General features: G+C 39.6%; 1 protein-coding gene across 4 annotated transcripts in view; it reads left to right on the top strand.

Annotated features, from left to right (window-relative positions):
• ARNTL2 (aryl hydrocarbon receptor nuclear translocator like 2) overlaps positions 1-24,800 on the top strand; it is an 84,912-nt gene that overhangs the window by 50,465 nt on the left and 9,647 nt on the right. For 2 of the 4 annotated variants that reach the window (XM_035729207.1, XM_035729205.1), the window contains 5 exons: positions 1,244-1,401; positions 8,298-8,377; positions 9,785-9,877; positions 11,918-12,035; positions 12,896-13,039. In XM_035729207.1, the coding sequence (XP_035585100.1) occupies positions 1,244-1,401; positions 8,298-8,377; positions 9,785-9,877; positions 11,918-12,035; positions 12,896-13,039 (593 nt within the window). The remainder of the gene's footprint in view (positions 1-1,243; positions 1,402-8,297; positions 8,378-9,784; positions 9,878-11,917; positions 12,036-12,895; positions 13,040-24,800) is intronic. The other 2 variants (XM_035729206.1, XM_035729208.1) reach the window with 2 other exon arrangements.

Below are 24,800 nucleotides of genomic sequence, written 5' to 3'. Positions count from 1 at the left end.
TTTGGGGGTAGTGCAATGAGCTGTCACCTAAGGAATCAAGGTGGGGACGGAGTGGATGGGGAGGAAGACAAGACCTATATAAGAACCACTGAAGAACTAGAACCTATAGGAGTTTGTGATTATTCAGCTCTTCAGGGTGAAGAAGGAAGGGTCTAGAATGAGCCTAGTGATATCAGCAAGATAAACTCTACAGGAGTAAATCAGGGGTAATGGAGGAAGGAGGAATAAAATGAGGTAAATTGCAAGGAACGTCTTCAGTGTGGGCTTACTTGAGGTTTAAAGTACTTGTGAATCATTTAGGTGTGTAGTTCAAGTTCTGAAGGTCAGGAATGGGGTGAAGTATGAACGAGATAGAGATTTAATAGTAAGTAGCTTATGAACAGCTGTAAAGCCTTTGAGAGATAGTGCTATCTCAGGGTGAAGCTATAGGGTGAGGAAAGAGTAGAGCCAAGTGGGGAATCTTGGGGACACTGCTATTTAAGGAAAGAGGAAGAGCTGATAAAGAGACTAAGGGGACTGAGCAGAGCAGGGAGGACAGAGGAACAGGAGATGGTCACAGGAGCCATCGGAAGAATGAGGAATGTCCATCAAAATTCAAGGCAGGGATCGGCAAGGAGTTGCATAAAATAAGGATGACCTCTGCTAAAAAGAGTGTCAGTGGGGCAGGGTTTGTGGCAGGTTGGTTTTAATAGATGGAAAGGTGCCTGCTTGAGAAGTGAGAAGAGTGGTGATGGTGATCTTCCAGGAAGCTGGCTGAGAACAGAAGACAGTAGCAAGGTAAAAACCCCTAGGACTGGGGAAAGGCGGGGGTTTTTTTCCCCAGAGGGCGAGATTTGCACACAGGTGCAGCCCCATGGGAAGCTGCTGTGGAAGAGAATGAAGTTAAGATGCTGAGGTGAATACCGGAGAACAGTGATCTGTAATAAGAGGAAGAGTTGGGTAGCCTTCTAAGACTGAGGGAGGTTCTAAAGCTACCCATGTGGCTCTCAGACACATCTTAGTTCTTGAAGGTTTCTGGAAATAAGATAGGGAGGAAGGAGCAGGGGTAGTTGGTGGGATGAGAGACGAGCCCCATTCCTGCGCTCAGCAGCTCCCTCCTCTTCCCTGAACCACGAGTGCAGGGCCAGAGTTGGGAGGGACGTGGGTGTGCTTTTGCCGGCCTCCTCAGGCCCCAGCCAGTGCCTCCCGGGTAACTCTGAGTCTGCTCGATGTTAAAAATAAAGGAGGTTCGTTTCCTTCTTAGAGAAGCTCATAGCCAAACCGAAAAGCGGAGGAGAGATAAAATGAATAACCTGATTGAAGAACTATCTGCAATGATCCCTCAGTGCAATCCCATGGCACGTAAACTGGATAAACTTACAGTGTTAAGAATGGCTGTCCAACACTTGAAATCTTTAAAAGGTGAGTTTGGAAATGGCTTCTGCATTTGTTTTGTTTTGTTTTTAAAGATTTTATTTATTTGAGAGAGGCCGAGATAGCAACATAGTGACAGAGAACATGAGCAGGGAGGAGAGGGAGAAGCAGGCTCCCCACTGAGCAGGGAGCTTGATCCCAGGACCGTGGGATCATGACCTGAGCCGAAGGCAGACGCTTAACCGACTTAGCCACCCAGGCACACCGCACTTGGATTTGTGAAGTCCTCCCTGTAATTGAGATCCTGGATTCATTTGTTTTGCTGTTGTTGGCTACTGAAATTCTATACAGATGTGTCTTTCAGCTTTATAGGCATCACTTTGTTTATAGGCATCAATTTTGATGCTTGCTCATATTCTGTATGTGGAGAGAATACTAATCGGGGTATGGAAAATCTTGGTTTCACTAAAAGCTTTATCTTAAGTGCACACAGTATGTCTACATTTGTGTCACCTTCAATGTCTTTCATCAGTGTCTTAGAGTTTTCAGAGTACAGTCCTTCCACTGCCTTGGTAAAATTTATTCCTAGGTGTTTTATTCTTTTTGATACCGTGGTAAATATGATTGTTCTCTTAATTTCTCTTTCTGCCGGTTTGTTAATAGTGTATAGAAATGCAATGGATTTCTGTATGTTGATTTTGTATTCTGCAACTTTACTGAATTCACTTATTCTAATAGTTTTTTGGTGGAGTCTTTAGAATTTTCTATATGGAGTATCTTGTCATCTGCCATGTATCTTGTCGTCTGTCATGAGTATCACTCATCTTATAGTGAGCGTTCTCCTTCCTTACCAATTTGGACACCTCTTATTTCTTTTTCTTATCTGATTGCCGTGGCTGGGACTTCCAGTACTATATTGAATAAAAGTGGTGAGAGTGGACATTCTTGTCTTCTTCCCGATCTTAAGAGGAAAAACTTACAGCTTTTCACCTCTAAGGATGAAGTTAACTCTGGGTTTGTCATTTATAAAGCATTTATTATGTTATGTTCCCTCTGTACCCACTTTGTTGAGTTTTTCTGAATGTTGAATTTGTCACATGCTTTTTCTGCATCTGTTGAGGTGATCATATGATTTTTATCTTTCACTTTATAATATGTGTTATGTTGATTGATTTGCAGATACTGAACCATCCTTGCATCTCTGGAACAAATCCCACTTGATCATGGAGAATGATCCTTTTAATGTATTGTTAAATTTGGTTTGGAAATATTATGTTGAGGACTTGTGTTCATCAGGGATATTGGTCTGTAATTTTCTTGTTTAGTTAGTGTCTTTGTTTTTCATATCAGGGTAATACTGGCAACATAGAATGAATTTGGAAGTTTTCCTTTCTCTTGGAATGATTTGAGAAGGGTAGGTATTAACTCTTCTTTAAATGTTTGGTAGAATTCACCTGTGAAGCCATCCGGTCCTGGACTTTTGTTTATTGGGAGTTTTTTCATTACTGATGCAATTTCATTGCTGGTAATTGGTTTGTTCAGATTCTTCCCGATTCAGTTTTGGGAGATGGTAGGTTTCTAGAAATTTACCCATTTCTTCTAGTTTGTCCAATTTTTTTTGCATAATTTATGTAGTCTTTTTTAATCCTTTGCATTTTTATAGTGTCGGTTGTAATTTCTTTTGCATTTCTTTTTTTTTAAGATTTTATTTATTTATTTGACAGAGAGAGACATAGCGAGAGAGGGAACACAAGCAGGGGGAGTGGGAGAGGGAGAAGCACACTCCCTACTGAGCAAGGAGCTTGTTGCGGGACTCAATCCCAGGACCCTGGGATCAAGACCTGAACCAAAGGCAGACACTTAACTGGCTGAGCCACCAAGGCTTCCCACTCTTGCATTTCTGAATTTGATTCTTTGTCTTGATGCATCTGGCTAAAGTTTTAACAATTTTATGTCTCTATTTCATTTATTTCCACTCTGATCTTTGTTTTTTTTCTAGCTCCTTTAGGTATAAAGTTAGATTGAGATTTTTCTTCTTTCTTGAGCTGGGTCTGTATCACTATAAACTTCCCTCTCAGAATTGCCTTTGCTGCATCCAGGAGGTTTTGAGCCATTGTCTCTATTTTCTTTCATCTTCATGTATTTTTTCCTTTCCTCTATGACTTCTTTGCTGACCTGCTGGTTGTTTAGTAGCATGGTTTTTTTGGCCTCCACACGTTTGTGTTTTTCCAGTTTTTGTTTGTGTGTTTGTTTTGTAATTGATTTCGTTTCACTGTTGTAGTCAAAAAAAGATGTTTGATTTCAGTCATTTTTTTTTAAATTTCAGGCTTCTTAAATTTATTGAGACTTGTTTTGTGGCCTAACATGTGATCTATTCTGGAGAATGTTTCATGTGCACTTGAATGTATAGTCTCTTGTTTTGGGATGGGATATTTTGTGTGTGTATATCTGTTAATCCTGTCTATTGTAATTTGTCAGTCAAAGCTACTGTTTCCTTGTTTTCTTTTGGATGATCTATCCATTGATATAAGTAGGGTGTTAAAGTCCCCTACTATTGTATTACTGTTAATTTCTCCCTTTATGTCTGTTAATGCTTGCCTTATATATTTAGGTGCTCCTATGTTGGATGCATATTTACAATTGTGATAACCTCTTTTGAATCAATACCTTTATTATTATGTAATGGCTTTCTCTGTCTCTTGTTACAGTGTTTTAAAGTCTATTTTGTTGTTATAAGTGTTGCTGCCCCATCTTTTGTTTTGCTTTCATTTGCATGGAATATCTTTTTCCATTCCTTCATTTTCAGCCTGTGTCTTTACCTCTGAAGTGAGTTCTTTGGAGGCAGCGTGTAGTTGGGTCTTGTTTTGTTATCCATTGCATCACCCTGTGTTTCTTGATTAAAGGTAAATAAATGTAATGCTCCAGAGTAATTATTGATAGGTACATACTGGAATTTGAAAAATTGTTTTCTGTTTGTTTTTGTAGTTCTTCTCCATTCCTTTCTTCTTCTTTTGGTCCCTTCCCTTGTGATTTGAGGACTTTCTTTAGTGTTATGCTTGAATTTCTTTCTATTTTTCGTATATGTATCATAGGTTTTTGGTTGTAGTAACCTTGAGTTTCATATAACTTCCTAAGTGTATAGCAGCCTGTACCAAGTTGATGGTCCCTTAACCTTGAACACATTCTAAAATACTACATTTGTACTCCTCGTCTCCACATTTTATACATAGGCTGTCACATTTTATATCTTTTTATTTTGTGTATCCCTTAACTAATTTTTGTAGATATTATTTTACTACCTTTGTCTTTTAACTGTCATACTAGCTTTATAAGTGGTTGATCTACCACCTTCACTCTGTTTTTACATTTGAAATATTTTTTTGCATAATTTTCTTCTAGTCTTGGCCTTTTCTTTTCTGCTGAAGAAGTCCCTTTAACAAGAAAGATAATTTAAATCACCTTCCTTAGTCTTCTACATGCGGTAGAACAGTGGCTCCTTGTACTCCAACCTGCGGACTATGTGCAGACCTGGAGAGTAGGCAGTGGGGAAAGAAAGTACAGCCTTGATCCCTTCAATGCCAAGCAGAACAGCACAAGTGTGGGAACACTGCTTGGCAGGCTTCCTTTTGGGAGTGTGACAGGAGGTATCATTTTCCTAGTGATCCCTTGTGAAACAGGATTCTCTTTTACCCACAACTGGATCTTGCATAAGTTGTGTGCAATATTTCCCTTAAATCTTTAAGCAGTGAACATTTGCAGGCCCTACTGAGGTCATTTGATTGCAACCCTAAAATTACCCAACAATTTTCACATTCGCAATGCCCGGATGGAGAAGGACCTAAGGGAAAAGTCATGAATCCATCAACTAGTTCAACAAACATGCACCGAGCATCAAATAGGTTCCTGTCTGTGCTGGGAACTTGAAAAGGGAGGAACAAGATCTCTGCGCTCTTGGGATTCACAGTAGGCGAGGGAGACAGACCCAGGTAGAGATCATTAAAATCCAGGGTGCCAAATGCTACAGTGGAAGTAAGAGTGGGAGGAGCAGCAAGAGAAGCTCAGTAGGGAGGACGTACTGTCTAAATCCAGAGCAGATTCCTTGCACCAGAGCACAGGTTTTTGTCATTGGCCCTTCTGAGGTGGTCAAGGACCCATCACCCACCCTGAGCATACCCTTAAGTCAGTGCTGCCCACAAGTGAGAGGACTTAAGGCAACTGGGTCTGCCTGCATTCCAGGGCCCTTATAGGAGTAGACCATCCAATTTGCTCTGCAAAAGCCTGGACCCCAAATCATCGGAGGGCTGCATGTGGATCATGTTATTTTGGTCCCTACATAATTACTTTAAAGACAAATAGATCGTGAAATGAATTTTTGTAAACTTTAAATAGTGCTTCTGAAATTATCTGGGTGGAGGACAAGTGTTTCCCACCCCCCACCCATTATAAAGTACAGTTAATTCCTGGAAAAAATGATCATGGGCTGGGGTGGCACAACAATGTCACATTTCCATAAAAGTGTCTGAAAATGCCTTTTTAAAAAGGATTGATCGATTGGACACAGAGGGAGAGCATGTGCCTTTGCACAAGCAGGGGGAGAGGGAGAAGCAGGCCCCCTGCTGAGCAGGGAGCCCAAAGCAGGGCTCCATCCCAGGACCCTGAGATCATGACCTGAGCCGAAGGCAGATGCTTAACCGACTGAGCCACCCAGGCGCCCCTAGAAATGCTTGTTCTTCATTTCTGTACTCACCTGCCACAGTTTGCTGATGACATTGGTCTGCAGACAGCACTTGGAGTAGCCCTTCTTCTCAGCATGTGCCTTCAGAGAAACTGTGGGCATTCTATATGTGTAGTCATATTACTGGGGCTCAGTGGGGTGCAGTGGTCCATGCATGTAGCTCCCAGAGGCAAACCTCCTGGGTTCAAAGCCTGGCTCCCTGACTTAATAGCGGTGTGACTTATTCAAGTCACTTCACATTCTGATCCTCAGCTTCCGTAGCCATAAAATAGGGACAGTGCATTTACTGGTAGGGTCGTTAAGAGTAAAGAGTAACACCTATACAGGGCAAGCACAGAGTTTACTCAGGGTGGGGGTGGGGGTAGCAGGAGGAGGAATAGTTACTGTGATTTTGATCATTTTAACCTAATGAACACTGTAATAAAGGTAAGTGATCATGTTTCCTTGTTTGTTATCTCTCAGGGCGCCTGGGTGGTTCAGCTGGTTAAGCGTCTGCCTTTTGCTCAGGTCACAATCCCGGGGTCCTGGGATGGAGCCCTGCATCGCATGGGGCTCCCTGCTCAGCGGGGAGCCTTTTTCTCCCTCTCCCTGTGCTCCAACCCCGACTCGTGCTCTCTGTCAAATAAATAAAATCTTAAAAATTTTGTTATCCTCATTGGCCCATGCACAAAATATCACAGCATGCGTTTTATTAACACACCTCAGCCTGGCTTTGGCTCTGCCCTTACCCCCACCCCCCATTTCTCCTTAGCACGTCCTCGCTCACTGCCCAGGCTCGCCCGTTCTGGCTGATGGACATGGACAGGGTTTCCCCAGCATACTTCTGCCAACCTTCGGGCCAGACAAGCAGATAGCACTGCCTTGCTCAAATTGATTTATGGCTGTACCCTGGTCTGGAACTCGGTCTGTATCTTTCTGCTCTTTCTCAACTCCCTTCCACCAGTTGCTATGTAGTCCTTTATAATAACAAGAAATCATTTGAGGGAATTCTTGGAGACCTACCTAGAAGGTAGATTTCGACAGGGATTTTCATTTGCTTATGCCAGGCTTATAAGGGTGCTACCGGTCTGAAAAAAACTTTATCAAGTAAGACCATGAGGTATTTTTTATTTTCTGGGGTTTTTTTCTCCTCCAGCACTTAGGTATTTTGTGAGTTTGAGCTGCAAAGCCATTCAAGGGCCACTGTGTGGTTAAAATGTCCCAGGGTGGGGAAAACAACAACAAAGACCTCTCAGGGTATTAACCCATCTTTCTCTTGCAAAAGCAACTTTACTTGCGGTCCTCAGGAAGAGGGGCTTGGGGTTAGGAGAGTTGAGAAGTATAACAGAGGGAAAATTGATTTACCCGTGAATTACCCTTGCCTGGAGGTTACCTGGGGACAGGGCACCTTGGCTTGGTGGGCTGTCCCTTGCGCCCCCTTGTGGCCACGAACGGCTTTCTCCTGTTGAGGTGGGCAGATGCCTTTAAGGCAAATGCGATTTCGGTGCTTCCCTTGTTTCTCTCATTGAAACGTTTACCTAGGTCGTGATCTGCTGGTTCCTCATTTTGTCAGCTGTTCAGTTAGAGACTTTTAATACAATAAACTCTGTGCTAAGGGCTTAAAATGAATTATTTCACTTACATTTTATACATTTTTATATATTATCAGAAATCTCCATATGATTTTTAAAGCGCCATATGGGAAAATCGTATGAATCCATAGAAGTGATTTAAAGTTCCACAATCTTCTTCTTTAGGGTAATTCACATAATCAGTTCTTTTGTTTTTTGTTTAAGTAGGCTCCATGCCCAGCATGGAGCCCAACAAAGGGCTTGAACTCATGACTCTGAGATCAAGACCTGAGCTGAGATCAGGAGTTGAACACTTAACCGACTGAGCCACCCTGGTGCCCTGGAGCTGTTTTAAGAAGCGGAATTATCGATTCTAGCTAGATTCTTGAATACTGTTGCATGTTATTATAGTGTTACAGAGAATCTAGTTCTCTTTTGAAATCCAGCTCCTACTGTCTACACATTTAAGTATAAGGGAGTAAGAAGTTCCAAGAACTTAGCAAGTATAAAAGCAGGACATCTTAATCTAGTAATAATGGAAGAATGATTACGATAAAGCCATAGGATGTGCTGAAAGTACCGTCTCCAATGCAGCAGCAACAGTGCGCGGTTTCCTACGTTTCCAATCTATTTTCCGTAACTTTTGGACTTATTTTTAGGTATGACAAATTCTTATGCAGGAGATAATTATAGACCTTCATTTATTCAGGATAATGAGCTCAGACACTTAATCCTTAAGGTAAGTCAAGAGTTATATTTGTCTAAGCTGTGTTTGTCCTTTCAGTTTTACTTGGATGGGAGGCAGATTTTCTTCAGTTTGCTTCTGGCTGCCAGCACCCAGGGCTCCCTCATACACCACAGCTCCCTTCCTACAAAAATAAGTTGCCTAAGTAACCGTGTCTTAGTTTGGGCTGATGGAAGTAGAGACAGAGGATAGGCACTTTCCAAAGTTTGGAGCAAAGCTCGTCTTTAATCCTAAACTTGCACTGCCTACGGGACTCACCTCCTATGCCATGGGGTCTGTTCCCCTCTGTCAGCACCTCCTTCAAAGCCATCTACCTTGTATCCTTTCTCTCCTGGATCCTGTTCTCTGCACATTAGCCAGTTGCTGCTTAATGAGCTATTAGTCGATGCTTTGACATTTCTCTTCTCATCATCTCATATGCATGGGTTTTCAGATTCATTCGTCTAGAGGTTTATTTGACCTGGAAAATATGACCATGTCATTGGCTTATCCTGCCCCCAGGAGGTGATAAATGTCTTGATCTTGTGCTGTGACTCCTGGGCTTTAAACTGCAGCACGATTAAACAGAAAGATTATTCATATATATACTTGTCTATTTTTCTTTTAAAATTTTTAAAAAGCTCTTTAATCTGAACAGCTGAATTTAAATATAATATTTCTGATAGGAATGTAAGGATTTTTTTTGAAGATTAAGATATTTAAAGTTAGCAAAATGTACAGTATGCTTTGGAAGCTTTCTCACTAATCTTTAAGTGTTTTTTTTTCAGGCCTAACATAACACGGGTTCTGCCCTTCTAGAATATGTCTGCCTAACTCACCTCATGTTTGTTGCCAGTTAGTAGAAATTAAGGGAATGTCCAATGGGGTGCTAGACTCATCCTGTGTCCATATATATCCATTTCCATATAGGTTGCTTCACAAGGAATATACTGGACAGATTTCAATGGGAGTAACTGATGTTAGAATTTTTTAAGTTTCATTTTAAATGAGCGACATCTTATTATCTAAAAAGTATATTGTAGAATGTCTTCTCTTTTCCTTGTTCCCATTCCACACATTCCCTTCATCTAAGCACATCCCTGGACAGTTGTTAATCCTGTGTTTTGATATCTTTATAGTTTCTATATGCACTATAGAATTTGGGATGGATCGTTTTTGTATTAGAAAACATCTCAACCAAATATTCCATAGCCAAACTTTCCATGTCAAAAACTAGTTTAGACTGGGGTTCAATTTGATGTTCTTTATCAATCCTTTTATAGCTTAAGAAAATGTCCTGATTTTACTAGCTCTTTGACCACTCTTTGTTTTATTGCTATAGGAATTTTCACAGTATCTGAATGTGTGTAAGAAAGACAGAAGATATTTAAAAATATTCACTTTTATATTTTTAAATCCTAGACTGCAGAAGGCTTCCTATTTGTGGTTGGATGTGAAAGAGGAAAAATTCTCTTCGTTTCTAAGTCAGTCTCCAAAATACTTAATTATGATCAGGTATCCAAAACTGAGGATATTTTCCACGCGATGTTTAACTTTTTTTGAATGAACACATATTTCCGAGTTCTCTTCCTGAACCCTATCCTCACCCTGGGCTGTGGGCGCTTAGGTTCTGCTAGGTTAGAACTCCCAGAGAGATGGAAATATATGGAAACACTATGGGTTTTTATTTTTATTTTTTTTTAAGATTTTATTTATTTGACAGAGAGAGAGACACAGCGAGAGAGGGAACACAAGCAGGGGGAGTGGGAGAGGGAGAAGCAGGCTTCCCGCTGAATAGGGAGCCCGATGCGGGGCTCGATCCCAGGACCCTGAGATCATGACCTGAGCTGAAGGCGGATGCTTAATGACTGAGCTACCCAAGCACCCCATGGGTTTTTATTTCTGATAAGGGTGTTCACTTCCTGACCTCCAGCAAGCTATTTAATTTTCCTGGGCTGCAACTTTCTCTTATGTAAAAAGGGGAAATGATGATTACACCTGTGTCTTAGGATGTAAAGACAAAATAACTGTCACATTTGAGACTGTCAGAACAATGTTAGTTGTCCTTCTGTTTCCTCCAAAAGACAGCATTATTATTTATTATTAGGTTATATGCATTACATAATAGTTTTTGATCTAAGCTCTGGCAACAAACTCTAAAATTCATCTTTTACTTAACTACCTTTCTAATCCTTTACCTCCTCATTCCCGAGCACCATTTAATTTGAACTAGTTACTCAAAAGCTCTAGCACTAACACTAATCCAATAGAGTGAAGAAACTATCACCTGTGGTCACCTTTAAGATATACATCAGATAGACCACAGCGTTACTCTTAAATAACCCCCAATAATTTCACCTATATTCTCCCCAAACATGAAAATTTGGGAGATATAAGATTCACAGATAATGAGTTAAATAACAGAATAAGAGGTATTATGAGCCTACATCCAGGAAATAGAGAACATCACACACACACACACACACACACACACACACACACACACACACAGATAACTTAAAATTCAGAATAACATTTAAGTTCCAAATCAGTGACATGGAATCTTGTCCCACTGGGCACTTACCTAGCATTTCAGACCATTCAAGAGATATAATGACTACTCAGGAGGCCTTTGGAATCCCCATGATGTAGGGTCTGGTCCTTAGCTTTTCAGATTCAGAAACCTGATTTGCTTTGAAACATAGAGTTCACACAGTAGATTGGTTTATAAAATGCTATTTTTTTAAGATATGAGATATCTAACTTCCAAGCTATCTTGGCTACTTGGTCATATGTCCAGCTGGACCATGTGTTCTGTCTAATATAAGACTGTCTACTTAGGTAATAAAGGATTTCACAAGGGCGGGGTGATCCCTGTGGGTCAGGGAAGGCTTCATATACAAAGTAGAATGTCTGCTTAGGTGTTAAGATGAGTAGAGAAGGGGAGGAAGACACTTGAAGTTGAGGGAGTCGGGGAGTAAAAGCCAATTGGTTAGAATGGTGCGGGAACTATGAGTTTGTAGAGAAGAGGTCATGAATTCTGGGTGATGAGACCGTACAAGCAAAGGCATAGACGGGGGAATGCTGTATCCTGGGATAAGTGGAATGGGAAGTGGAAGGTGTTCTAGGGTGGATTTTGTTTTTTAATAGTACAGTGATTTTTTTTTTTTTTGAATCTGAGTCACACCCTAAAATCACAGATACTTTGTGGCTTCCATATTGCAATCTCTTTACTTTTACCAAGGATAAGAAGAATTTAAGTCATAATGTGATTTAGAAGCAACAAATGAATTGGGGGATGTTAACAAGAGTTCACTGAATATTAGTGATTAGGTATTTGTGATTTGTGTGTTTCCATATATGGTTTTGTGTGCATGTATTTCTATCTACAAGTATCACCCTGCTTCTAACACTAAGTTAATGTCACACCGTGTGGTAGATGTATCTCTGAGCCTAAGAAAAAGCAGTTTTAACAGTATTTACCATTATGTTTGTGTGAAGAAATGTAGAAAAATTATGGTACTGATTTTAAATGAACATCTACCTTATAAATAGGCTAGCTTGACTGGACAAAGCTTATTTGACTTCTTACATCCAAAAGATGTTGCCAAAGTAAAGGAGCAACTTTCTTCTTCCGATATTTCACCGAGAGAGAAGCTGATCGATGCCAAAAGTAAGTGGTCATTTCAGCATGCCCATACTTTTATGTAAATATAATTATTACTTAAAAGCGCAGCTGTACAATATTTTGAAAAATTAGCTAATTATGGTTTTATCATGAGGAGATTTAATAAACTTTACAATCATTAACCTCAGAGTTCAAAAAAACAATATAAATAGAGAATTCTTATACTCATATACACATACAAAACAAATATATTCATATGAAGATGCTTTGTTCGGGGGAGTATGTGATTGCTTCATATTTGCTGTTTTTCATATGCTAATAAAGTCTTTACAAGAAAGTATCATTTGGGATTTAAAAAGTTGCTGGGGTTTCCATTATTCAGCAATATGCTGAGACGGTTCTCTTTCTTATATGAGTTAGGTCTAGTCAGTATGAAAGACCTTGTATAATTGTGCTTTGGAAGTGTAAATATTCTTTATCTTCTCCTGAAAATACCTCTCTGAAAATGCTTAGTACCAAACAATTATTTATAATATAAAGTAATGATGCTTTATGCCATTGATTACTACTGTAAGTTGAGGATTTTTTCATTTAAAGAAATTTTTTAATTTCATTTCACTTAGATAACTGTCTAGATAACCTTTGTTTCCACCCCTAGGGAAAAAATGAAAATAAATTGCAAGTGTTTATAAATTATAAAAATATGATTGCTCGGTAAATGCTCTTTTTGGTATATTTCACTTTATGGTTTACCATATAATGATGTCATTGCTTTAAGTAACCATTTTTCTTTTTCAATTTATAAAAAAAAAGGAATAATTTTGAAATGTGTCTCCTGACATTTCTTACCATCTATATGAAAATATTCTTTCCACCTGTTCTCTTGCCTCCTCCTGCTATGAAAGCTGGTTTGCAAGTTCACAGGAATTTCCACAGTGGAAGGACTCATGTATATTCTGGCTCAAGGCGATCCTTTTTTTGTCGGATAAAGAGTTGTAAAATCTCTGTCAAAGAAGAGCATGAATGCTTATCCACCTCAAAGAAGAAAGGTATCATCATTTTAAAATATCAAGTGATTTAAGCATGGATATAAAATTAATGTCCTAAAAGCTTTCCATACAGAAATAATAAAGTGTGTGGTCAAGGCAAATAGTTGAGGCCAAAAGCACCTAAGGAAATATGATTGTTTTTTAACCAAAATTATTTAGATTGACTCGTCATAGCTTTCAAATTTATCAGGTAATTGCAGGCCTTTTACTGCCCAAGATTTTAATGGTGTTGTTGAAATTGCAGTTTGGGGGCATTCGAATGGGAAAATAAATGGGAAGAAATTGGAATTTCATAACAAAAGTTATATTTCATTGTTTTATAATATGAAAGTTAGGTCTTTTAAAAAAAAACTGCAATAGTACAAGAGCCTGACTTGATTAATTTTGGTGAAAGTTTTTTTTTAATTTTTTTAAATTTTATTATGTTAGTCACCATACAAAACATCATTAGTTTTTGATGTGGTGATACACGGGGTGAAAGTTTCTTAAGACATTCCAGGTGTAGTTTCAATGCTTTTGGTTCTTTGGTAAATATTTCTAGTTCTGTTTTCTTTTATAGATCTGTCTTATTTACATTTCTAATTAACACTCATCTATTTTACTTGACTGAGAAATTCTGGGGACTGAAAAATGTCTCACACATTTTTTTGCCTAAGAATATATTAACCTATTAGATACAGGATTTCCTATGCAAATTTTAATGTGAGATTTGCTTTCCCATCCTTTAAGAGGATATTTATACTGAGCTGCAAGATTCAATTTATTTACAAGTTTTGGTCAAATCTTTTTTGGCGACCACTTAAGATGATAATCACTCAATACTCATTAAGCCTGTACCTGTGCCAGATCAGAAACTGTACTAAGTGTTTTAATCTCCATGAAAACACTATGCTTACCACTGACTTAAATTGGTAAAACTCACACTCAAACCTAAACCCCCTACTCTTACGTTACACTATGAAGAAACAGAATGAACCAGCAGTCGTAAGAGAGGATCTATTTGTAAACCATCAGTTGCTGCCCTTGTGCCCTTGGCTCTGAGTGGGCAAGGGTTGTCTAAAGTCACTTGTAAGGCCTCCTGGGCTGGAAGTCATAGTTGACCTGGTGATTAAGAGGCTGTGGAATCCAGCTGACTGGGATCAAATTTTGGTTCTATCACTTGCTAGCTCTGTGACTGTGAACAAGTTTCTTAATCTCTCTGAGCCTCAGTTTCCTTATCTGTAAAACAAGATTATCCACAGCCTTGTATGGCTTTGTGGGGTAGGTAAATGCGTCAGTTCTGGAGCCAAACTGCTCAGGTTTGAATCCTAACTTGTGAGTAACTGTGTGACTCAAGATAAATTACTGAATCCTTCTGGGTCTCACTCTTTTTAACTGTAGAAAGAAAATAAAAGACTCTCCCTCCTAGGGTGGTTATTAGGATTCAAGGAGTTAATACATGTGATGTGCTTACCCTGGTTCCTAGCATAGTAACACTAGGTAAATGTTAGGAGCTGTTATGAATATTATTAGAAATAATGCATCTAAACTCTTAGGACAGTGCAAGGAGATGGTGTTGTCATTACCTCAGGGTGCCTGTTTCCTCTGCCTTCCTTCCCAAGTCAGTCATGTTAATCTCATATTAATCTTATATTTGACATGGCTAATAATGTGGAACTAGTCTCCAAGGGCAGGAATATTCCTTCTGTGTGGATGGTGTAAGGAGTCATACTCCATGCAGACCCTGGACTGTAGTCCAGGATTTAACTAGATTTAAGTAGAGGTAAATCAATACCATACTGAGTAGACCAACCATAAGTGAATCACCTAATCTATACAGCAATCCATGAGAGAGAAAAACATGGCAGCCAATGCAACTATCTTAATGTGGCTGAAGTCTCTGTGGTGTTTTATACAAGTTATAAGTTGAGTAAAGTCTTAAACTATCAGGTTTTGTAAGTGTTTTAAAGATTACCAAATAGGGAGTAATAGTTCTGGTCCAAGATGGTGACATAGGAAGACCCTGAACTCACCTCCTTCACAGATACCAAACCTACACCCATTTATAGAGCAATTTCTCCTGAAAAAGATCTGAGGGCTGACTGAACAGCTTCCACACAATAAAAGACCACATACAGAATGGCACAGTAACAAAGGAAAACCCTAACACTGAGAACTGTAGTGGGAAGGGATAGTACTGAGGGACTGTGAGCAGATCTCTCTGCACTGGGGCACACAAAAAACCCACAGTCTAAAAAGGCAAATAGAATATACAGGAACCAGTCCTACAATGCTGCCAAAGGGCTGGGAGCTACTGGAACTCTCTCCAGGTCAGAGGGGCTGGTGAGAACCATAGTTTACATTCCCCCTCCATCTTGACCATATGAATGACAGCAAGGTCTGGGTGCCCGAGCTAGCCTTCTCTGTCAGTCAGTGAGCCCCAGAGCCCTAACCCACACCAGCCCTAAGGTTGCCCCACAATAGTGCCCGACAGGACATCCCTGGTCAGCACTCACTACAGCTCCACTGCCTTACCAAGGTGACACAAGTGCAAAGCATGCTGGAACACCCGAGGCCCACGTCACTTCAGCTCCAGATGGCTTGCAAGGGCATCCCTAGTGCATACTGCTCTGGAAACCCCCTCCCCCCCCCACCTTATGCCTACTACAGCTCCAGCCAACCCACCAGGGTGCCCCTTGTGCAGAGTACCCTCAGAACACCTGGCCCATACCCATCTCAGCTCCATTTGCCCTCCCAGAGCAACTTCTAGGCTGAATACCCCCATACCCTGGCTTGTACCCCTTTAGCTATCCTGCCAGAGCACCCTCTGTGCAGAGCGCCCAGAGACCACCCCAGCCCATGCCTATACTTCAGTTTTGGCTATTCTGCCAGGGTGCCCACTGTGTAGAGAGCCTCAGGACCCACTAGCCTGCACCCACTTCAGCTGTCCTGCTAGGGCACTCTCTGTACAGATAGTCCTAAGACCACCTCAACTCCACTTCAGCTCTAGCCACCCTTCCAGGGCAGTTCCAGAATGGAGCGCCCTAGGGCCCCCACTGGTATCAGCTACAGTTCCAACCAGCCAAAGTCACCAGATACAGAATCTACACAGGGAAGAACCATACACAAGATGATTCCTTCAAATTTGGGAGAAATAGCTCTTCTGCCTAATTCATAGAAACAACACAGAAAGTCAGGGAGACAGAGGGGTATGCTCCAAATGAAACAAGAAGACAAAACCTGAGAAAAAGAACTAAGCAATATGCCTGATAAAGAGTTTAGAGTCATGATCATAAAGATGTTCACCAGACTGGAGAAAAGGGTGGAAGAACTCAGAACTTCAACAAAAAGATAGAAAATATAAAAGACAACTAATCAGAGTTGAAGAATATAATAAATGAAATGAAAAATATACTAGGGGGAATCAATAGATTAATGGCTGCAGAAGAATGGATCAGTAATCTGGAAGGCTAATGGAAAACACCCAAGCTGAACAGCAAGAAAAAAAAGGAATTTTTTTTTTTAAGATTTTATTTATTTGACAGAGAGAGAGAGAGAGAGAGAGAGAGACAGCGAGAGAGGGAACATAAGTAAGGGGAGTGGGAGAGGGAGAAGCAGGCTTCCTGCTGAGCAGGGAGCTTGATGCCGGGCTTGATCCCAGGACTCTGGGATCATGACCTGAGCCGAAGGCAGATGCTTAACGACTGAGCCACCCAGGCACTCCGAAAAAAAAGGAATTTTAGAAAAAGTGAGGATAGGTAAGGGATCTCTTCAACAACGTCAAGCAAACAAACATTCACATTATAGGAGTCCCAGAAGGAGGAGAAAGGAGCAGAACACTTATTTGAAGAAATAAGAGCTGAACAAGTCTCTATCTCAGGGAAGGAAACAGATATCTGACACAGGCACAGAGAGCGCCAAAGAAGATGAACCCAAGAAGTTCTGCACCAAGACACATCACAATTAAAATGTCAAAGATTAAAGAAAGCTAAAGAGAGAATTTTAAAAGCAGCAAGAGATGGGGCGCCTGGGTGGCTCAGTTGGTTAAGCGACTGCCTTCGGCTCAGGTCATGATCCTGGAGTCCCGGGATCGAGTCCCACATCGGGCTTCCTGCTCAGCGGGGAGTCTGCTTCTCCCTCTGACCCTCTTCCCTCTCGTGCTTTCTATCTCTCGTTCTCTCTCTCTCTCAAATAAATAAATAAAATCTTTAAAAAAAATAAAATAAAAGCAGCAAGAGAGAAGCAATAAGTACCATACGAGGGAAACCCCAGAAGGCTATCAGCTGATTTTTCAGAAGAAACTTTGCAGGCCAGAAGGGAGTGGTATGATATATTCAAAGTGCTGAAAGGGAAAAAAACCTACAACCAAGAATACTCTACCTGGCAAGATTATCATTAAGAGTTAAAAAAGAGATAAAGAGTTCCCAGGCAAACAAAAGTTAAAGGAGTTCATCACTAAGCTGGCATTACAAGAAAAGTTAAAGGGACTTCCTGAAGTAGAAAAGAAAAGACCATACTTAGAAGAAAATTTGAATAACAGGATGTAAAATATGACAACATATAAATTAAACATGGGGGAGGGGAGCAAAAAATCTTTCAGAATGTGTTCAAACTTAAGTGACCATCAACTTAATATAGACTGCTCTATACTTAGGATGTTATATATGAACCTCATGGTGACCACAAACCAAACACCTATAATATATACACAAAAACAGAAAGAAAGAAAGCCAAGCATAACACTAAAGAAAGTCAACAATCATAAGGGAAGAGACCAAGAGAAGAAGAAAGGAACAGAGAAGAACTACAACAACAACCAGAAAACAATAAAATGGCAATGAGTACATAAATATCAATAATTACTTTAAAAGTAAAGGGTCTAAATGTTCCAGTTGAGAACACAGGGTGATTCAATGTATTAAAAAAAACAACACCCATCTTATATGCTCCCTACAAAAGGCTCACTTCAGGCCTAAAGTCCCATACAGACTGAAAGTGAAAGCTTGAAAAAAGATATTCTATGCAAATGGAAGCAAAAGAAAAAAAAAAAGCTGGGATAGCAATACTTATATCAAACAAAATAGACTTTAACATAAAGACCATAACAAGTGACAAAAGGGGCAATGCATAATGATAAAAGGATTAATCCACCAAGAGGAGAGAATTGTAAATATTCATGCATCCAACATAGGAGTACCTAAATACATAAAACAAATATTAACAGACATAAAGGGAGAAATGGAGGGTAATACAATAATAGTTGGGACTTTAATACCCCACTTACATCAATGGATGGATCATCCATGCAGATAATCAATAAGGAAACAGTGTCTTTGAATGACACATTAGATTAGATAAACTTAACAGATACATACAGAACATTTCATCCAAAAACAGAGTACAGATTCTTTTCAAGTGCACATGGAATATTCTCCAGGATAGATCACAAAACAAGTCTCAATAAATTTAAGAGGATAAAAATTTATACACACATCTTTTCCAACCACAACAGTATGAAACTAGAAATTAATCACAAGAAAAAATTCTTAAAAACAAACACATGGAAGCTAAACAACATGCTACTAAACAATCAATGGGTAAATGAAGAAATCAGGAAGGAAATATAAAAATACACGGAGACAGGGGTTCCTGGGTGGCTCAGTCGGTTAAGCATCTGACTCTTGATTTAGCTCAGGTCATGATCTCAGGGTGGTAAGATTGAGCCCCACCTAGGGCTCTGCACTCAGCAGGGAGTCTGCTTGAGATTCCTTCCCTCTGACCCTCCCCCTTCTCATGTGCGCTTTCTCTCTCATTCTCTGTCAAATAAATAAAATCGTTAAAAAAAAAAAACTTAACCAAGGAGATGAAAGACCTCTACCTCAAAAACCACAAAACATTGATAAAAGACATTGAAGGTGACACAAACAAATGGAAAGACATACCATACTCATAGATTGGAAGAATTGATATTGTTAAAATGTCCATACTCCCTAAAGCAATCTACAGATTCAGTGCAATCCCTATGAAAATACCAACAGCATCTCCACAGAACTAGAACAATCCTAAAATATGTATAGAACCATAAAAGACCCGAATAGCCAAAACAATCTTAAGAAAGAACAAAGCTGTAGGTATCACAATAACAAATTTCATGATATAATACAAAGCTGTAGTAGTCAAAACAGTATGATCCTGGCACAAAAATAGGAAGAGAGAAGCCAGAAATAAACCCACATTTATATAGTCAACCTACAACAAAGGAGACAAGAATGTACAACAGGGGAAAGACAGCCTATTGAATAAATGGTGCTGAGAAAACTGGACCACTTTCTCACCCACACATAAAAATAAAATGGATGAAAGACCTAAATGTGAGACCTGAAATCCTAGAAGAAAACATAGGCAGTAATCCTTTGAGCATCAGCCTTAGCAACTGTTTGGTCTAGATATGTCTCCTCAGGTAAGGGAAACAAAAGCAAAAATAAACTTTTTATTTTGACTACATCAAAATCAAAAGTTTTTGCACAGTGGAGGAAACCATCAAAATGAAAAGACAGCCTACTGAACGAGAGAAGATACTTGCACATGATATATCCAATAAGGGGTTAATATCAAAATATATAAATAACTTACATAATGCAACATCAAAGAAATAATCCAATTTAAAAATGGGCAAAGGACCTGAATAGGCCTTTTTCCAAAGACTTAACATGGCCTAGGAATATTAAAAGATGCTCAACATCACTAATCATCAGGGAAATGCAAATCAAAGGCACAATGAAGTGTCACCTTACACCTGTTAGAATGGCTAGAGTCAAAAAAACAACTGTTGGTGAGGATTTAGAGAAAAAGGAATGTGCACTTTTGGTGGGAACATAAATTGCTGCAACTACTTGGAAGACAGTATGGAGTTTTCTTAGAAAATTAAAAATAGAAATGCCGTATCATCCAATAATTCCACTTCTGGATAATTACCCCCCAAATGAAAGCACTAATTTGAAAAAATATATGACCTCTATGTTCATCACAGCATTATTTACAATAGCCAAGATATAGAAGCAACCCAAGTGTCCATCAGTAGATGAATGGATAAAGAAGTGGTACACACATACTGGAATATTTTTTATTTTATTTACATTCAATTAACATTTGGTATATTATTAGTTTCAGAGGTAGGGTTCAGTGATTCATCAGTTGTATATAACACCCAGTGCTCATTACATCACATGCCCTCCTTAATGCCCATCACCCAGTTACCCCATCCCCTCCACACACACACACACACACACACACACACACACACACACACACACACACACACACACACACACACACACACACACACTGGAATATTACTCAGCCATAAAAAGGATGAGATCTTGACATTGCAAACAATATTGCAAGAATATGGATGGATCTAGAGGGTATTATGCTAAGTGAGACAGATAAAGGCAGATACCATAGGATTTCACTTAATATGTGGAATCTAAAAACCAGAACAAATGAATAAACAAAGAGCAGAAACAGACCCATCAATACAGAGAACAAACTGATAGTTGCCAGAGGGAATGTGGGGAGGGGGAAATGGACAAAATGGGTGAAGGGGAGTGGGAGATACAGGCTTCCAGTTATGGAATGAGTAAGTCATAGGGATAAAAGGTACAGCACAGGGAATATAGTCAATAATCTTGTTACAGTGTCGTATGGCAGCTACACTTGGGGGAAGCATAACAGATAGATCTGTCATGTCCCTATGTTGTACACCCAAAACTAACGTAACTTTATGTATCAACTACAGTTAAAAAGATCTTCAGATTAATTTGTCATTCCTTCTGGGAAGAGAAGCGTTTCCATATGGTCTTACGTAGTACTGGTATTTTAGTCATGTCTTTGTCTTGGTGCATGGTTAGTGCCCAGTGTCACCATGTTTTTTTCTTCTGTAAAACTTGACTTCACCCTCCACTCCCTGCTCTACCATCTTACTCTTTGCTTCTAAACTTGGCAGCCTCACAGTTTTCTCAGTCTCTCTGTTCTTTTTGAGAACCACTGCTTTAGACTCTTCTGTCTAGTAGGAGATTATCTGGGAGCAGAAGAGGAGGAAAGAGCAAGGAGAGTGGAGGAGAACAGATGGCCTGGGCAGCAGTGCCCAAGACTGGTGCTGAAATTCTGCTGGTGGAGATTCTCCTCCACTTGGGTTTTCTCATAGCTTCTATCATAATCTTGGTTTTAGAAAACGCTGCATATTTGTTACACTTAAGTAACACTGGTAGAGACCAGCATGATATCATTGCCGGCACAGTAGTCTCTAATTAGATTTTCATCAGTCAATAATTATTTACTGAGTACCTACTATGTGCCAGGCACCACACCAAATGCAAAGGGTACACTGGAGACAGGTGGTCAAATCATTGCTCTAGTGAACATTATATCATAGTGACAGGAGGCAGCCGGTCCACGTGTAAATTAATAAATATTTTAGGTAGTAGAAGGTGCAATGAAGTCAATAAAAGGGAGTAATGAGGACAGGGACTAGGAAGAGGTAATTACTTTAGAATACTCAGAGAACGTCTCTCTAAGGTGACATTTGATCTGAGACCTGAATAAGGAGCCAGCTATGTACAACTCCCTGGGAAGAAATTCCTGACACAAAGACAAGTGTGAAGACCTTGAGGAATGAAAAACTTGGCATTTGGGGGCACTTGGCAAAGAACAGTGTGACTGGATCTTACATACAGGAGATAGTGACAGGAAGGGAGGCAGCTGAAACCACATTTGTAGGTCCACATAGGCTAGAGAGAGTGGTGTACTGGTCAGTGTTTAACAACCAGCTCTGAGCATAGTTTTGATATGAATGTTGGTTGGCATTTTCCTTTACATTAATAAGATGCAAGTGAAATCATGAAGACTCAGTGTCAGAACTTAATGCGTTTTTTAAATGTTAAGTGACTTTGCTGAAATCGTTTAATATTAGAGGATTATTTGCTCAATTTTTGTGCTATTTACCATATAACAACTATAGGCACAACATGCTTTTTAGGTTTAATCTTCATTATTAATATTTTGTCCATGGTTTTCATAGGTGTAGACAACCAGGAAAGAAAATAAACAATAGGTCAAGCCCTGATTTGTAGCTGTGCTGATTTCTGTGGCATAAGTAGTCACACTTTTACCAACATGAAGCCACTGAACATAAAATAGGGAAGGGAATGCACAATAACACACCATTATATGGTCTTGTGTTCAAAAAATGTTTTTCAGTGAATACTTATTAACTACACACTATGGGCCAAACACTATTCCATATGCTGGGGCCAAAGCAATGAACAAAACAAAACCTTTACTGATGGTGATAAGTGCTATGAAGAAAAAGAAAATAGGACAAGTTAGATTTAGAACCAGACCTTCAAGTCACTGTTTCATAATGTGTTAAAACATGGTTTTTAAAAATAATAAAGCATATTTAATAGCTTCATTAAAGAAGATGTATAATTTTTAAAGAATAAGTTTTACCATTAATAAAATTTATTCTTAAAATGTTTTCATCTTTTTTCTATTTTTAATTTCAATTTTGTGTTTTATAATACACATATTTGTATAAGTTGATATATGAAATGTATGCACATGAAGGGTGCTTACATTTTTTTTTATAGCATGCAAAATAAAAAAATGTTTCAAGGCCATTGCTTTAGAGATTAGAAAAATGACAAGCCCCTGATATGCCCCTAGGAACATCTCTGCATTTTTAGTAGGCTCCCCCCACCCCCAAACCTGATAGTAAGGAAGAATGTTCTGTGTTGTATTAGGCCCAATGGGAGCTAAGTGACCATGTCCATCACTACAGCAGATTATGAAATACCAAATTAGACATCCTGAGTATGCTCCCTTCCCCTTAGGACCTCATATTAACACCACAGAAGAGCCAAGACATGTAGACCAGCTGGGAGAACCCTAAGAAATAGTTCAAGGGATCTGTTCCCTAACAAGGCAGACTCTGCAGCACAATCAGTGGTAACATGAAAGATTTAAGAGGGCAAGTTGATGACTTGCTTCACCATAACAAACGTTTAATCCTGAATTGCGAAGTGCCATTATGGAAGAGAAGATTGAGTCTGTCAGGCCTAGGACTCAGGCACCCACCCAGATGGCCCTGGAGGTTTATCGGCCTTAGATCTCCAAAACAGAATACTAGCAGCAGCACTAGGCCATCCCACTGGAAGGAATGGAGAATGAAAGCCTGTTGGCAGATCCAGAACCATTAGAACACAGGCAACGCTTCTTTCCAGGATATCTTCCCTAACACCCTTCTCTCTCTGCTGGGTTAAGTCCCAGGTGCCCACTTTTGGTAGGTGACCTATTAATAATCCTGAGCTCTTTGCTGCACTGTATCAAAATTATTTTTTTTATATTTGCATCCCACATTAGAATGAGAGTTTCATTTGTTTCTGTGATGCCTGACACAGTGTAGACACTCAGACATCTATTGAAAGCGTAAGTGACCATCCTCTTTTTCTCTGTATTGACCACATAATTGCTCTCAGATCCACAAGAACAATTAAGAATCCAGTGAATTAATCTACATCATGATGTTTTGGTTTAACCCAAAATGCAATTTAAACATCTTGAAAGATTTGATCCCAAGAAGTTTCTGTCGTGAGGGTGGGGCCCTCATGATGTTGTTGGTGCCCTTATAAGAGAGCAGAGTTTATTGCTTATACAGTGAGGTGGTCACTATCTATAAGCCAGGACGAGACTCTCACCAGAACTACAAGTCACAGATCGGTGGGGGGGCTCTCTCTTGTCTAGGTTCCTCTGTCACCGTAGATTTTTTTATTTCAGCTTCCGTGGAATTCTAGGACAGCACACAACTACCTACATTCTTGGAGGACTTTTCTTAAATAAGGGAGCCCAAATAAGTCACAGATAGTAATCTTGGAAGAATGATACTTTCTGTGTCTAGTCTTTCAACCCTTTGCAAAGATGCGAAAAGGAAAGTAAGATGTCCTCCGTGAACTGCATAGTACCGTTACAGTATTTTGTAAGTATTGACTCTTAAGCAGAAACACGTGTCTAGTCGTAGATTAAAAAAAAGTCCAAGCAGCATTTTTGAAGGATGTAATAATCACACGTTAGTCTTTCTACGTGGTTTCTAAATGGAATTTTTTATTATAAGTTAGAAATTTATAGAAGAGGCAGAGAAGATTTTTTTTTCTTTTTAAATAAATATTGATAATCTTACTGGAAAAATGTATTTCAAGTGGTAAATTGAAGCTAATTCATACTTTAATTTCATGATGAGCTAAAGGAACTGGCATATTATTAACTCCCTCCAGTGCTCCAAGTTCTCATATTAGGCTTTGCCTCACAACAGCCATGCTGGTGGTCAGACTTTAGGACAGAGTAGGAGGAGCCTGGACTCTGAATTCAATAGGGTTTTTTTTGTTTTGTTTTGTTTTGTTTTTTAGTGTTATTTGAGAGTGAGCACGAGTGGCGGGGAGGGACAGAGGGAGAAGGGAGAAGCAGACTCCCCACTGAGCAGGGAGCCCAACGCTGGGGTAGGGGTGGAGGGGTGCAGGATCATGACCTCATGACCTGAACTGAAGGCAGATGTTTAACCAACTGAGCCACCCAGGCGCCCCTCAGTAGGGTTTTAACATCATGTCTGCTGCTTAACGACTGTGCAACTGGAAGCAAATTTCTCTCAATATATGGGAAATGGGTGTTATGGACTGAATTTCCCCAAAATTCACATCTTGAAGCCCTAACTTCCAATGTGACTCTATTT

The sequence above is a fragment of the Zalophus californianus genome, chromosome 9 (assembly GCF_009762305.2).
Source record: "Zalophus californianus isolate mZalCal1 chromosome 9, mZalCal1.pri.v2, whole genome shotgun sequence".
Classification (NCBI taxonomy): Eukaryota; Metazoa; Chordata; class Mammalia; order Carnivora; family Otariidae; genus Zalophus; species Zalophus californianus.
Note: the sequence above shows the minus strand (reverse complement) of the source record. Positions and strands in the feature narration are given on the sequence as shown.